Source organism: Pseudopodoces humilis, chromosome 10 (assembly GCF_049639895.1).
Source record: "Pseudopodoces humilis isolate 2021_Gansu_Grassland_sample_001 chromosome 10, ASM4963989v1, whole genome shotgun sequence".
NCBI classification, from domain to species: Eukaryota; Metazoa; Chordata; class Aves; order Passeriformes; family Paridae; genus Pseudopodoces; species Pseudopodoces humilis.
The window spans coordinates 1,390,151-1,406,735 of NC_142209.1; the positions used below are offsets into that span (position 1 = coordinate 1,390,151).

Below are 16,585 nucleotides of genomic sequence, written 5' to 3' on the forward strand. Positions count from 1 at the left end.
CTGTGAGATGAGTACTGAAGGTTTCCTTCCCAACCTAACATCTAGACATAAAAAAAATAAAAATAACATATGCAGGCAGTTCTAAGGCTCTGAGGAACAAGACCAGCTGTCAGCTGTGCCCCCCACCACATTAGAACTCCCCAGCATTTTGAATTAAAGTGTTAATTTCTAGCTAAATTGTGTTTTCCTTTCTCAGTACCTGCTAATGTGTGCTTAAAGTGTGTGATTACTCTGCAAACCAAAACCATGAAAGGGGAGGCTGTTCAAACACAAGCTCACTCATTAACTTCCCTACTCAAACACAGAGCTGCAGGCAGAAGTACAATTAATTAGGAGATCAAGTGATCTCTAAAGCAAAGATACTGCAAAAACATCAGATGTACTGAGTTCAATCTGCTGTGATGCTTTATAACACTTGAGCCAGCAACAAGATACAGGAATTAGCTAAAAGAGAAGCCAAAGGCCTTCAGATAGGTCTCTATCATAATTTCTGTATCTACTAATGGAGAGAAAGCAGCCCCTCAATGAACATCTACTGATATTTTCTCATGGGGAAACAGAAAGGAGTCATGGGAACGTGGTCATACTTCTGTATGCACTGAAATGACAGCAGCCCAGGAGGTAACAAATGCCTATTAAGATTACAGTTTCATACATTGCTCTTCAAGCACTTAATATCTGGTTTTTTAAAATATATATATTTTTTCCCATCAAGAAGCTAAAATGAATTGCCGCTCAGGACAAAGTGGTCACCCAAACCAGTGTCCTCTACAGCACCACAGGAGACAAGAAAATCCTTTGGGGAGTCAAAGGCTGAAAAGATTTATTGATTTTCTGCTTCAGACTAAGCACATTCAGTGATACAGAACACTGCATTAATGCAGCTCCCAGTGTACACAATGCTGACCTTTCCTCAATAGCAAAACTACAAAGAAAGGTAAGACAACAATTTTCCTTCAGAATATCCTCTTAATATGTCCAAAAGTGATGGCATTCTTTAACCCTAACAGGCTGAACTATCTTCTGTTCAAGGAAACATCAGCAGAGAGAGGTTTCTGCTTGGTGAGAGGGAGAGCTGTGTTGATCACATAAACAACTAAACATAAGCAGGACATAAAACTTCTGCTACAAATGCACAGTTTGAAGATGGAAAAAGTCAGAGAATGAGGGTAATGGGACTCACAGGGAGAGTTGAAGAGAAAATTTCCCCCACCATTTAACCACTGAATGGGTGTTTTACCTCTATGAAAGAGACACTGACATCCATCTGCCCACAGGCATAGGGATTTTTATTTTTTTTAACAATTTAAAATTTCAGCTTCAGCCACGAGGCAATAGCACCTGTGTGTATTCTCTGTACAGCTGAAATCAGATGTTACAAATAAATACACAAACTTTACTTACAGAAAAAAAAAGAGGCAATTTTTTTTAACACACACAGAAATAAAAGTCAAATCTGAAACACAGCTTGCACATCTTTAGGAAAAGCAACATAGAACCACACAGCAGGGAATCAGATGAAATGCTGTACAATGCTTCTGCAGAAATGCCTACTGTGACACCCACAGGACAGGATGCAGTTCCCCTCCCCTTGGAACAGAAAGCATTCCCTAAAGGGTTTCTTAGTGGTGCTGAACGGAATAGCTCTGTATTAGAAATGGTCCCACAGCTTATACAAGTAACAGCAGCAAGAAATAGAACAGGAATTAACAGAGCCAAGTCTCAAAGGTTCCTTCTGACCAAAAAGACAATGTCCCCCCATGTCCTGATGGCACATCCCAACACTCTTCTAAGGACAGACTTGAGACAGCTGCTATCCACACCTTTTGGTTAGCATGTACTCATTTGTTTAGTGAGAGTTGGGAGAAAAAATTCACATCAGAGTTGAAGCAGCTGCAAAGAAATCCATCTAGGAAAATATGTGCTCAAAGAGAAATTTTGCTCAAAGGCATCAACAAGAGGGAGGAAAGGCTGTTTCTGTGGTGGGGCAGTGAGGCTGGGAGCACCTGTGTGCACAACTGCAGGACCACCTAACAACGAGGAGGCGCAGGAAAGAAGAAACACACTGTGCAAGGATAAAGCTGGGAATGAAAGCCCTGCTCCTTTAAGAGACATTCATCCTGCATTAAGAGTCCAACTACTTTTACATCTTCACTCTCAGAGCGTTTTCAGCACAAAGAGCTGTGCTGACAGCAGCTGTACAGGCTCAGCAGCAGCGCCGCAGTGACAGGACAGCCCATCAGCAAGGCCTGGCCAGTGCTGAATTTATCAAATGCAAATAAGAGGCAAACAGCCAGGACACCCCTTCAGAACTTGTCAATCTTAGAATGCACTCAGCTGTTAGAATATCATTAAATACTTTCAAGTGCAAAATATTTTCTGGGCTAAAAAATGTTTACCCTATAGAATTACTCATGTTTTACTGCACAAATAAGCTGTGTTGTCTTCTCTAGTACTGCTCATTTCCAGTATCAGAGGTCTGGACAAGTGTATCTACTAAGTTTGGTGTCTACTGTTTGTTTAATGCATAAAGGAACAGATAATTGCTTGAATTTGACTTGCTAAAAGCCAGGTCTCAAACTTACACACAGGATGGTGAGACAGGTTACCAATGGCCATACCAGTACTTCAGCAGTTTATAATAACAAGCCAATTTGGGCTTTAAGGTGAAAAAGTAATTAGATGATTCATTAATTGAAGAGTCTCATGGAAGAGATGGAAATTTCAATAAGGTCAGAAACTGTAGGGAAATGCTGAAAAGCAAACTAGACAGGGGCTCGTCAGTGAGGTGTCTCATTATAGTGCAGGACTGCAGCTTGCAAAGAACAAGACATCAAACAAACAAAATATAAACATAAGGTGTTTCAGGGGGATTTCCAGGGAAAGTTTCCATTTAGGAGAGCTCTAGCACACTAACAGCTTTTATTATTTAAAAATTTAAAAAAAGAGACAAAATAAAACCGAAGAATCCCCAGTTTGTGTGAAAAGTGATGATGCATCACCATTTCAAACTTATTCATAGTTTCAAAAGAGTAACTTATATTTGATTTTCTTTGCCAGTATAGGGCTGAGAAATGTCCTGTGCTTTGATCAATTACATGGTTAGTATCACACAGGATAAATGGCAACTAATTTACATCAATACCAATACAATTAATTCATACAAAACATAGGGGGAATCCAGGAAATCAAATAACAGAGGAAAATGTCAATGATTACACAGTAACTGCATTAATTAAAGAGCTACGAACAGTTCAAATTGATAGTGATGAATTGTTTAAAAAATCCAAATTGCCTCCAAAGAAAAAGGCTCCACATTTTTCACAAAGGGTAGAAACATGCCAGGCTCAGGACGAGAGGCAGAGCTCTCTCACAGAGGAGCAGCAATGACCCATCTATTTCATTTCATTAGCAACGTCACTAAAGTTCACCCACTGCCACAAAGTCCATCCCAAGACCCTAAACCACCCTCAAAAGCAAAAGGACCATAATCCATCAGCACCTAATATAAACAACAGTGCACTGGTAGCACTCCACACAGACTTTTGTTCCCAAGTTTTGCCAAGGAATGCAACACAGCTTTAATTGCAATAGGAAGCAATTGTGCCCAAAGTCAAAAGTTTTCCTGGGCCTTTTTCCAGCAGTGTTTATTGTTTTATACAACTCCAGCCTGGCACACCAGGAGCACTTGTGGCCTGTATTAGCAGCTGAATGACCATGCCTTGTGCAAAAGACCACACAGTTTCACAGGAACACTGACACATGTCCATACAGCATCTCCAAGTTCTCTGGAAAACACAAACAAGTACTCAAAAAGCTTTCATTTTTCTTCAATTTCCCAGAGTTAACCTCAAAGAAAAGTGCTAAGAAACTCCAGAAACTGGAAAAAAGCATGGTCCAATGTAAGCCTGATGATGGGAGGCATGAAACATTTCTAACTTCTTTCTTCAGGTATTAAAAAGCCATAAACCACACCCAGCTAGTTTGTTAATTGGAGAACTCTTAATGCTAAAAATATACATCTGCAGACCTATTTTGCAGATGTCCTCGTTCTAGCTCACCTACTCCTGTGCTCACCAACCCCACAGAGGATCCAGCAGCAGATCCTTCACTCACTTTTAGTTCATTACAAATCAAGGCATGTCCAAGAGATGGGAAATGTACTTTGCATTTACGCAGAGGCCTTCTTAGGAATTAAGTCCATGAGATTTGTCATCACTGACACAAGACTGTATTTATTCTTAGTGGCTTTGGAAGCACATATTCTCTACCCTTCAAGTGACAGTACAAAGATACCCCTAGGACACATTTTCAAGAAGTCTCAAAAGCCTTAAGGCACTGCCTCAGTTGCGCTTTGATGTTCTCAGCCCCGTGCCTTTTTAAATTCACTAACACAGTAGTGTTTCTATATGACACTGATATTTGGCCATATATGCTGTTCCTCATCAGCTCCATGTACAGAGACCGGTTCTTACTGTCAATCACCACTTGATCCCTCACCTCCTTTCATTAGTTACAGAAGAGTAAATGGTTTTTTGTTTGGCACGGTGTCTGTCACTCAAGGCTCTCCCACAGCTTTGTTCAATGGCCTGACACAATGAGCCTTACAGGAAGATGTGCAAGACAATTAATCTGCTTTATTGAAGACCAATGATACCTATATCTTAATTAGGCCTACCAGGCATGCTAAATGCATTTTAGAGGCTGTGTGTTTTTAGTGATCTCAGATGTATCAGCTCCTGAAGCTCTGTACTGATCTTTCCAGTGTTTTTTTGGGAACCACACAGCATAGATGGTTGGTGTTTAGCTCATGTTTGGTCTCAGTTTGCAGCAATCATTCTTCCAAGGTAAACCTTCTACTAATGAATCATTTTAATTAACCTGCTTGATAACTAACAATACACATTCAGCTCCTGCAGTGTTTGCAGGGCTTTAGGGGCAAAAAACAGAGTATCCAGACACCTTAGGGCTGTCAGCAGCTCCTCCTCCTCCTCCTCTCAAGCAGGGTACATGAACTTGGTGTTTTTGAGAAGCCATTTTCCAACCCATCAATGTCCTTCACCACCACTGCTGAACTACTGGACCAGCAGCAAAGCAGGGACACCCCAATTATCCCATCCATCACTTCCAAGTAAGAACACAGGTTGAATTAACAAAAACAAAAAATAAAGCGTTGAAAATCTTACACAGCACTACAGCCAGCAGCCTAAAATTTCTCATGGGGTTCCTTTTCCCTCCATTTATTTATGAAATTGAGATCAACTATAAAAAAGCTCAGAGGGCAATGTTTAAAAAAAAAAGTCTACCCAAAAAGACCCAGCTGTGGGAATATGAGAGTGTTGATTCTAAATGTGACAAAAAAGGTATTTTTGAAAAGCCCTTGAAAAACTTCGAAAAGCTGGCAAGGGACTCCAGTCACACTAACTGGGCACCTCCATAAAAAGTATGCTCAATGCCAGTGCTCAGGCACCACTCAGGTGAGAAAGCAAAGCTTGAGATTCCATCTTCAAGCAGAAGACTGGAGAGAGAGCAGGCTCAGAAATCCCTGTCATTATACTTCTCTTGGATCTGGAAGATGCTTTCTGTAAGGAGCAGCAGCATTTCTGCCCAACAAGCTGCCAGCAGTTATTACATCTCCCCCATTAGGGATATGAGAAAATTAGTGCCAAAAATTACTTTGGTCCCAATGGTAAAGTCTTCCATTAAACAAAAGAGGAATCAACAGGTTCTCCAAAGCAGGGCACATTTGAACTCAAGTCTAGAAAGGCCTTCTTAGACCAATTTAATGGTGTATTTTGACATCAGTGGCAGTACCCCATATCACATTCCTACACAGAAACAGGCAAGACTGTTCACTGACTCAAGGAAAGAAAATGCACTTCCTAGGATTCAAGGAAATGTCTTTTACATAGTAGAAAGTTTAAAAATCTCATTGATGCTTACAGGACTGCAAACTTGCCGTACACAGGCATGAAAACCCGGCAGGCAGAAGCCCAGGAGTGTGAGATGAAGAGTGCTCTGTTCGCAGTGCCTGTGCTGTGCTGGGCTCGCTGGATGAACAGAGAGGGAAGCTGCCAATGTGCAGGCTCATGGGCAAGGCACGGTATGCACGATGCATCTGTCCTCCCTGGCAGCCAGCCAGAGCTCTGCTGCATCATCCTCGTTCCATTGGTGAAAATGCCCTTTTTCCTCTTTCCCTTTTAAGATTTTACAAAAGCTTCTGCTATTTCCTGCCCAACGGTGCTCTCCATCAATTCCAAGTGGTGGTGGAAGGGGGAGAAAGGAAGCACAAAACACAAAGAAAGCCCAAGAATTCTCAGAATTGTAGTGTCAAAAAGAATGAAGGGGACTTTGCAGGTCAACTTATTCTCCCTAATCAGATATGTTTGCTTTTAGGAAAGGACTCATTTGCATAGGATGTTGGTGCATAAAAGCCCATCCATTCTCAGGATGAATACTAATGCAGCAAGATTCTGTATCTCAACACAAGAAACAAACAACAAAAATTCTTTACTCACTTTAAATTGTTGACAGTGCTCTAAATAGACCTTGGCTGTTTGGGTTTTTTTCCAATCACTTCCAGCTGCCAAATGCAATTAACAGTGTTTCTTTAGAAAGATTTGAGTAAGAAGCTTTCCTCCATAATATAATCAGAGATAAAAATCTGACTGCAATGATCAGAAAGAAAACATGTCCCAACAAACCAGGCATATCAGCTACATGAAGCTAACTACTACAGAAATACATTTAGCAATTTCACCTTGTGATACTCTGTCAGTATCAATATCAGTATCAAATCTTTTAGATATTATGAATTCCAGTGCTGTTACCAAAAACCCAGAAAAAAAAAAAAACAATCTGCTGCTCTTCCTCCCAAATCCCACTGTCCTGAATTGGGATCCATCAAAACAGACTTTTTAAACAGCAGCACAGTATATAATCAGCTGTCACACATCCTAGTAAAATCCAAGAACTTTTCAGAAGCATTGGGAAAGTACATTTCTCTTCTGTAGCAGATAAAGTGTCAAACTGTACAATTACCTTTTTCAGTACAATACAGTTCATTTCAGATCATTTTGCAGAGAATGGACTCAATTCCTGTACTCACTCTGGAATATATACACAGTGGAAACTGCAGTATAAAGAGTATGAATTTATCAACAGGAAGACAACTACAGAAGGAAGGGGGAAAGGAGATTGTTTCCAAAACAAGTGATCCAAGTTTCTCTAGCCATTTTATTCTTTTCTACCTGTCCATTTATCCTCCTCTGAGCCTGTGGTATGTGCAAATTAATATACTGTCCAGGACAGTGTAAAGTCTGTTTAGCTCAGCAGTGAAATTTAGTATCACCCATGATCTCCCATCTCTCTGCTCACCAGAAACTGAATTATTACCACAAGAAAAATTTATATTAGAGGTCTGACCAAAAGAGTGTTTTGTGCTGCTGCTGCTTCCCAGAACACTAACAAAGTCATTAGGCTGCAGGTCTCAGTCCAGACTCCTGAGCCTGTCACCCTCCTTCCCAGATCTGACAGACATTGAGAATCTTCTGTCAACATTTGTTTAGCACCTGAACAAATAAACAGGTGAGCACACAAAGGCACAACACTGCCTCTGATGGATTATGCCAAAATTTCTCCAGCAGCTTCCAGCTTGGCTGATGAGCAGGGCTGAAAGAGAGCCCATTTCCCCCCTGACATGCAGCAGAGAGCAGAGATGCCTCTCAGTGGTTCTCACTCTTGCCATGCAGAGCCCTGTCTGTTCTCTGCAGGTGAGTGAAGTTTCAGAGCATCCTCTAGAGCTGAGCAGCCCTGAATGAATGTGCACGGTTTTAGGCATCTGCAGTGCACAAACTGGGGACCAAGTGCCTAAGGTTACTGATGAGCTCATCTATGAGGGCTGAAATCTCAATTCCAGCACCGAGTGAATCTCCTGCACACCTGAACAATGAAATCTCGGTGATTTTGCACAGGAGCTAGGATGCAGAAATACCATGCTAGGTACTGAATTAAAAGCATAACTTCCACACACAAATTATAAAAGCTGACATTATCAGCAGACACTTGGGTTGGAAACCTCTCTTATCTGCAGCTACAGTCTCCTTTACATCCCAGAGGTTATCACAGACAGCAGTGCTTGGCAGCACATCAAAGCCCAGCACCCAGTTAAATGGGATTTTTCTCCTCTGTAGCTCAATAATGCTGCCTTGCTCATCTTGATGCAACTTGCTGAAGAAAAGGACGCAAGGTCACAGTTAAATAATGTTCATTTCCTGTTCTCAGCATATTTACACTACAGGTTTACACTGCAGACACCCAGCATTAAAGAGACTCCCAGTATCCCTTTACACACAAGCACAGCAAACATGGGGACACAGACTTCTTTTTACTGGAAGGCCTTATTATGTTTAAAACCCCAAAAAACAGTAAGAAAACCAAACCAGAAAGAGCAAAAAAGTCTCTTCCCCTCATGCCTGCAATCTAGGCAATGTTTGAGAAACCCATAAACACTTGGAAGAGCATCATCAATTTGCTCAGTGATCAGCTGAGGGAAGATAAACCACAAATATGATATCTCTCTCAATGACTAAGCTATTGCTGGTGCCTTTCTGGGATGAGGAAGCACTGCTACATCTCAGCTGTTCAAAGCAGAATCCAAGGCTCAGTTTTGGTTCCACAAAGAAATCTAAATCAGCCATCACTCAAACCAGAAATGTGAAACAGCAAGTTCTAGACAACAATCACAGTTATCCCTCACTGATTTTAAGATTATATGCTACCATCTTCCTTTACAAATAGAAGCAAGTTAAAAATAAAGGAATAAAATTCTATATTTTACATACAGTCAAGGCATGTGTGGATACACACACAGGTAATATTTAAAAAGCAGTTTGGGGTCACACAGTAAAGAGTAGCAGAGAGCAGCGTCCACACTTCCATGTCTCTGCTGCAATCCACAGCAGCATCACTCCCAATGTTTACTGGTGAATGTCCAAACAATCCCACTGCTAACGTATATTTATCTAAGCTGGAAATCTTTGTTTGCTATTTCATCTACACAGGAAAGTGACATAAGCTTGAAACATTAGCTGCAATGCCCATCAAGAAACACCAAGATGACAAAGGTGGTGGTTATTTGTTGATTTCAACACTACAAAATCCCAAGAGTGGGCTCCTTCCTGAAGGCAGTGAGTAACAGGATTTATGATATTATACAAGAGTCTAGAGAGTCAGACAATCTGTCCAACTTTCAGAAGTGCCTCTGTATTAAAAACCAAGAAAGTTTGGATAAAGTTGAGTCCTGTGGTCTGAAAAAAAGGGAAAAAAAAAAAAACAACCCACAAATCTCTCCTGAGATGACTGCTCCTTTAAAAACGATCAGAGGAGTGCAGCCACCTGCAGTACCTTGATGGATTGAACTCCCGCTAACAACTGCCACTGAATCTGTAGCACTGATTTCCCAAAAGGCACTAGAGACCAGACTGGGGTTTTTTTGAACATTGCTTTTTGCAGGGTTTTGAAGTTTTTCTGAAGTCTAGAGCACAAACTTCAAATACTACACTTGTGTTCACTAAATGCTACAATACTCTGATCGTACATAGCATGCTGAAGTTATAGTAAGACTATGTATTCTCACAGGTACATTTTACAAAAGCAAAGTGTTACTTATTGATTTAATATCTCTTAGCTGCCTGATATGCTGAACTTAAATGCCAGAATAAAGGTTAGAACTCCCTGCACTATGCCTGCCTCATGACAGAGTACAGCTTTTCTTAACTGGCAAAATTTAAATACCAAAAATAAATATGACAAATCCTCAAAGTAGTTTTAGAGGAAAAAAATTACATGTGGGGTGGTGATGGTGAAAAAACAGTGTATCTGTTTGCATGTCTGTTTTTAAGTACACATTTCCTTTACTTTATATATATCCATTCTCAAGGCTTGAAAAAAAAATAAAAATAACTCTAAGTCCACAGTGGAGTTACATTTAAGGACAAAACCAGGGCATTTGTATCCTAGATGAACTGCCAGTTTGTTCTTCAATGTATAAATGCAAAAACTTACTCAGGGAAGAAACCCAAATGAGCCACTGTCTCATCTGCTGCTGTTTCTAATTAATGAAAAACCCAGAAAATTCTTGCTTTCGCTGCACCAGAGTATTTTGATAACTAGGCTAATATACTCAATACTGTACTCCAAGCTGTACTGCGGCTTAATTAGTCAGGAAAAGGAGTGGCTGGCTCTCATTTCCAGAAGATCTTTAAGATTAAAAAAGTGTACACAGCACCACGTCTCAGTTTGTATCTCAGTTTGTATTCAGTTTGACTGCTTAGCTTTTTCATGCCTGTTTCACAAGAGATTTTCTGTAAAGATGTTTTTCTGTCAATGCCTAGTAACTAAGAGAATAAAATACCTGCACCAATCTTAATGCATCTCCCCCAGGAAGCATCAATCTAAATATGTGTCTACATTCTTCAGAGAAATTTTCTGCTCTAGCAGCCAGAGTCGAAGTCCCTTCTCCTCATGACTCAACGCAGTCTTTTCACAACCGCCATCTCAAGCAGAACAGAATGAGCTGAGCACACGAGGAATAGTAATTTCAAAAAGAAATAATCGCTACATATGTCAAAATAAATAGCTCTGCGTCCATGCAGTGGCCCTAAGATTACCAAAAGCATCTCAGATCAAAAAGCTGCAAAGCTGAATCAGACCTCAGGCTCTTAAAATGAAAGTGCCTGCTTGATTATGACTGACAAGCTTACAATCAAGAGTTCACATCTCTTATAAAACAATTATTTGGCCCATGTAGTTTGTAATATATTAAGCAGGAAGGGAAGTGAAGAGCTTTCAAGTTGGAAACCTAATTATTAACTTCTTTCTATTTTTAAGAGTAAAACAAGGTTCTGATTCCTGAAGAAGGAGGCTCTGACAAGGCAGCTTGCTGTTTGTGCCTTCAGTTATCTGAAAAACCCATTTGGATATAGATGAAATAACAGAAAGTGCTTTCTCTCCAAATACAGTTTACAGGGATTGCTTCCTGCCATTAGCTTTCTTTTAAGTAGCCCTTTTATTATCAAAAGCGAGTTTGAAAAGCACAAACAACACATAAGCTCCTGGCCCTGAACTGCTCAGGAGCACAGGAATAAGAGAGGCCAAGTGCCTTCTCCGACTGGCAATCTGCTGGCATTTGTTGTTTGACTCCCCTTTGTGCTTTTGAATCGCTCTCCAACCAATCTCTCTCTACCAGAAGGTTGCATTAGATCCTTTGCTTCAAACACTGGCTCAGCATTCTCTGGGCACATTTACTCCTGTTACAAAGGGAAGCAGAAGGAGGGAGGAAGAACATTTGCTTTTCACACAACTTCATTTCCTCAAACACACACCATGAACTCAGTTATGAACACATGAAGGTCTAACCCATAAATGGAAATGAGTTGTCCTCAGGTGCTCTCCGGAGTCTGTTTCCATCTGAATGCAACTAGAATCCTGACAGAAAAACCTTCAAACACAGTCCTTGACTACCTAAAGAAACTGTCTCCTTACACACAGAGGAGCAGTAGGTAAAGAGGAAACCCTTCAAATTCCTCAGGGGATGCTGATCCAAATAGCAACAAGAACGGACACATTGGAAGATCTGACACTGCTTCATTCCAGTTTAGTTCAAAGCCAGCCTACAACGAGACAAGTAGTTCTGGGTGTCACACAATTCCTGCAGCAGGCAAACATGTGGAATCCATCCTCAATCAACACCACCATCAATGCAAAAACTTATGTGAACTTATCCAAACATATTCCCTGCCTGCTGGCAGTCATTAAGGATCCTGTGGGCACCTAAACAGGCCTTGGTGCTACCCTGGAGGCAGTGATGGAAATATGTCATTCAGCAGGACCTGGCTCCCACTCCCAGGCCATCTGCCAGCCCACACAACTCTGCCAGCCCCATCCATCACAACCCTTCCCAAAAATTATGGCAGTGCGTAAATAGATGGTGGATACCCTGCATAGCCCAACATGTTTCCTAGGACTCATGAAGAAACTCTAACTCTTGGTACCACCTGCAAGACAGAAAACAGTTTCTACTGTCCAAGTGCAAAAAACAAAGTAATCTTTGCACAACCAAAGATCTTGTGGAAGATTGAAACACCCACAGTGCTACAGTGGCTACAGACAGCAGGGAATAACAACCTGATCCTACAGTTCAAGTCACCTCACCACAGCTCCACTGACAAATAACAGGTTAACAACCAGCAGCATGATTGTAGCAAGACCCTTTCACATGGAGGCTATCGTGCCTTCCTCATCAATTACAGCTATTGCTGAAGAGATCTTCACTGTCTCTCTGAATGCTAAAAGTTAAAAATCTACTAATGATAATGTGGTAATAAAACCCAAAATGAAACCAACACAACAAAAAAAACCCCACAACCACAAAACAACCCAAACAAAAAAAAAACTAAACCAAAGCCATGAGAACGAATGCTCAAACTTCAGAGCAATGCAAGGACTGTTTTATTTTGATGTCAATTTTAAAGCCATGTTAGTATTAGTTAAAGTTTGCCCTGTGGTTGCCAGAGGTCATGCAATATACCAGTAACAGAGAGAAATGAGTGCAGCATGGCTCTACAGGGAGACTTGCTACCTCTACAAGCCATGTTAAGACAGATGTGGATGAAACAAACTTGTTTGCAGAGAGCAGCTGCATTATCCCATCAAAACAGGAATATCCGATGGCTTACTAAAAAGAGACAGAGGCCATTTGTCTGCTGATCTAACAAGCAAAATCCTCTCCTGAGCTCATGGATATTTATTAATCTGGTTCTGAGGGTTCACAACCAAGTTCTCACAGTTTAGCAAGGGCACATCTGCCGACCACACGTACTCAGTCTGGAGGAAAGGCACAAGCAAAACATCCATGCTCCAGTCTCATGGACTAGGTTTGAAGCAATGCAGTTTAATGTCATTTTTGCAACAGACTCCAAGGTTGAAAGCAGGGAGGTACTACAGAAATCACTGCATAAAACAACGATGTGGAACTCTGAAACCAGGCTGAAAGAATTCAAATTCCAAATCCCATGTGACAGACATTCGGATGTTTCACAGCAGCCTGTAATCTCCTCTCTGAAGAGACCGCCTTGAAGTGTCTGCAGGCTGCACAGTAACTACACGAGTGAAAAAAGTTACTGCCCTTAGCTCTCCTTCATAATTCCTCCTAGAAGTGCCCACATCTCACTCGTGCAGCTGGTTCCAGCTTCTTGGCAAAACAGGCCAGGTCAGCACAAACCGTTCATTTTCACCTTTTGCTCCAGCCAGGCACATCCAGGCGGCTCAAAAGAACAGCTCCACCTGCGGATCAGATGGAGCAGATCCCTCTGGCAGTGACAAGCATCTGGGAGCAGGATGATCTTCCACATCAGCCCACCTCACTCAGCCCAGACCCCAGGGACCAAAATATTCTCACTGACAAGAAAAATGAAGGTGCTTTTCCCCCTCAGCACACGTGCTTTTCTCAGGTTTGTGGACACATACCTCAAAAAGTCAAAAGGTTACCAAAATACTTTTTAAGGACTTGTTTAAAGAAAAGAGTAATAATCTGATGGTTAATTGTGCTTTCTAAGGATCTCATTTATGTTTTCCAAACTCGAGAGACTTGGCAGTACTGTCAACACCAACAGCTAACTACAGTCTTCAAGGAGAAAGAAGAAAAAGAACCGACATTTAACAAAGACAGTTCTGAAGGAGAGATGAAGAACCACTATATATATATATATATATATATATATATAAAAATTATACATATTAACTATATATATATGTTATACCAGGTATCGGGAGCTATTGCAGCCAGGTTGTGGAGTGTCACAGAATTTATTATTGCCTTCGGTGAAGATCTCGTACATCGAAGTCCTCCAACCACCGATACACAACAGTATTTCGACACTTTAATCCGGACTAGGATCGCAGCTCCGCTGCGGGAGCATCACCTCCCTCCGCAGCTATTTGAGGCAAACGCAGCAGGAACTTCATCAAAGAGCACGTGAAGCCCATGTTTACCTCGGGACGTCTCCAGAGGCACTGCCTGGCCGTCAAAAAGCACCGCCTGAATCGTCAGGCTTCCCCTTTTCCTGTCAGCGATTTGTTAGAAACGATGCGCATGTTGGACTTGACGATCCTGGATGTCTTTTCCAACCTTAATGACTCCGTGATTCGAATACCCACAGGCGCGTTGGGACTGTGCGAATTTATATGCGATGGGATGGGAGCAATGAGCCGCCCAGAGCCAGCAGCGCACCGAAATTAGGATTCGGGGCTTTAAACACCTCGTTCTTCTCAGGCAGCGGTCACCCACACACACGCCAAGCGGGCACACGAACGCGCTGGCACCGGAGCCGCGGCGGCTTCCCCGCAACGCGCACATCGCATCACGGGCGCTGCCGGGCCAGGGCCCGCCTCGCCACCCCCGAGGCACCGCTGGGGGCAGGGACAGCGAACATCCTCGGTGGGGTGGGTGCTCTCGGAGCCGCGAAGTGTCCCCCAAAAAACCCTCATCGTCCGTCCCCGCCCGACACCGCCCCCCCCGCCACCCCCCGCCGTTCGCCGCTCTGAGGGGGGGCGCGCGCCGCGGCCGTTGGGAAGCGCGCGCGCTGCGGGCCGTGTGGGGAGAGCGGGGGGCGCGCGGGGGGTGCCGTGCCCGCCGCCCCTCACCTGGAGACGCAGTTCTCCAGCACGGAGCTCTTGCCGGCGCTCTGCCCGCCCACCACCGCGATCTGCGGCAGGTCGAGCAGGCAGTTCTGGCCCAGCGCCGCGAAGGCATCCTGCAGCCGGTTAACGAGCGGGATGAGCCCCTCCATCCCGCCACCGCCACCGCCGCCGCCGCCTCCTCCTCCTCCGCCCGCCGCCGCTGACAGGTAACGGCCGGCGCACTGCGCACGCGCCCCGCCCTCCGCGAGCCTGGGGGCGGGGCCTCCGCGGGGCGGCCACGCCCCCTCCCGTGCGGAGCCCGGTGCGGATCCCACGGCTGTCCCACAATTATCCCACAATTATCCCACAATTACCCCACAATTATCCCAAAATCCCTTCTTCCCCCCGTTGTGCCAAAGGCCCGTCCACGCTCAGAGTCAAGGGATTGGATTTATTTTTAATTCTGCGCGGAAAGGGGGCTTGGTGGCAAATCCACAAAGCCGGAACGAGGATTGTCAGAAGTTTTCCCTTTTTGTGGATTTTAACAAACCAAGGCGTTGATGTTTATTGGCTACAAGTTATCTAGTTCGCTTATAATTACTGTTCTATCTGCTGTCGGTTAATGATCCTTTTGGTTCCAATGTTAATTATTCTGCATGCTCAGTCTTTCTCTTGAGTCAGTGGGGTTTTTTGAGTCAATGGTCACAATTTGCCCCTGCCAGAATTACCTCTTACCCAGCCAGACCTGATTTCAGCATAGTTGCTCAGTTGTTTTTATTAGTTTCTTCCTTATTTTGGATGTTCTGCCAAATATCCTTGTAGCCCCTCAATTCTGCGTTCTTTGTGTCATTTAAGAGTGGTACACCCTTCTTCCCTTTGGTAACCTCCCCCGAGGTCTGAGATAATTGAAATATGTCGGGCCCTAAACCTTAACAAGGCAATTCTACCGACAAGTAATTTGTCTTTCTACCACCTGGACATCACTTTGAGTTTGCTTGCAGGGGATTCGTTTTTCACAGATTGCCCAGAGAGCCTGTGGAGTCTCCCTCAGTGGAGATATCCCAGAACCAACTGGACACGATGCTCTGGGATGACCCTGCTTGAGCTGGGAGATCAGACCAGAAGCCCCCTGACAACCTGACCCATTCTGTGACTCTGTTCCTGCCTGGGGACAAGGCCACCTCGGTGCTGGGACACTTGGACACGAAGAGCACGGTTCACCCAGGTCTGTGCGCTGACCATGAGACCACCACGGTGCTCCTCTCCCCCAGGAGCCCCAACTCCAGCTGGCCACCCCATCCTGCTGCTGGGAAGGGCTGTGGCAAAGCTCAGCCACAGGCAGGAGTGCTGCCTGTGTGTCAGGCACATCCCAAGGAGGAGCTGGATCCAGCAGGGCTGGCAGCAGGTGCATGGCTCAGGAGCAGGCTGGGAAGCGACAGCAAAGTCCAAGCCAGCAGCGGGTTCAATTAAAAATGCACACTGAGGCTGAGCTAAAAGCTCAGGCACACAACAGAGATGAGATTTAGCTGCGATTACTGGCAGCAGTCACATCATGAAAATATCCAAAACGCAGGCTTTGGAGTCCTGCAGCGATAAAAGTTATCCTCTCTATTAAAGCAGACACTGGCCTCGCTCAGCGTGAAAAACAAAACAAAAGGGAACTGTGAACATCCCGCAGGCTGATGGAGACTAATGATCTGGAGGATTATCAAAACTTCTTGGCCAGAGCTCTCAATAAGTGTAAAAAATTACTCCACAAAAGACCGACCTATAACTCTGGAAACAGTTTTTAATCGGCATAAGGAGGAGATGGCTTCTCCTCGCTGCTGCAGTTAGATCACAGCCTCTGGGAAAAGCCTTGCCATCATTTCTGTCTAGTTGGGAACCTGGGAGTTATTGACATAAT

General features: G+C 43.5%; 1 protein-coding gene across 3 annotated transcripts in view; it reads right to left on the minus strand.

Annotated features, from left to right (window-relative positions):
- Positions 1-14,864, minus strand: part of DNM3 (dynamin 3) — a 169,390-nt gene extending 154,526 nt beyond the window's left edge. For 2 of the 3 annotated variants that reach the window (XM_005528661.2, XM_088060306.1), the window contains exon 1: positions 14,704-14,849. In XM_005528661.2, coding sequence (XP_005528718.1) covers positions 14,704-14,849 — 146 coding nt within the window. Of the gene's footprint in view, positions 1-14,703 lie in introns of all 3 variants that reach the window. The other variant, XM_088060307.1, reaches the window with a different exon arrangement.
- Positions 14,865-16,585: the final 1,721 nt, after the last annotated feature.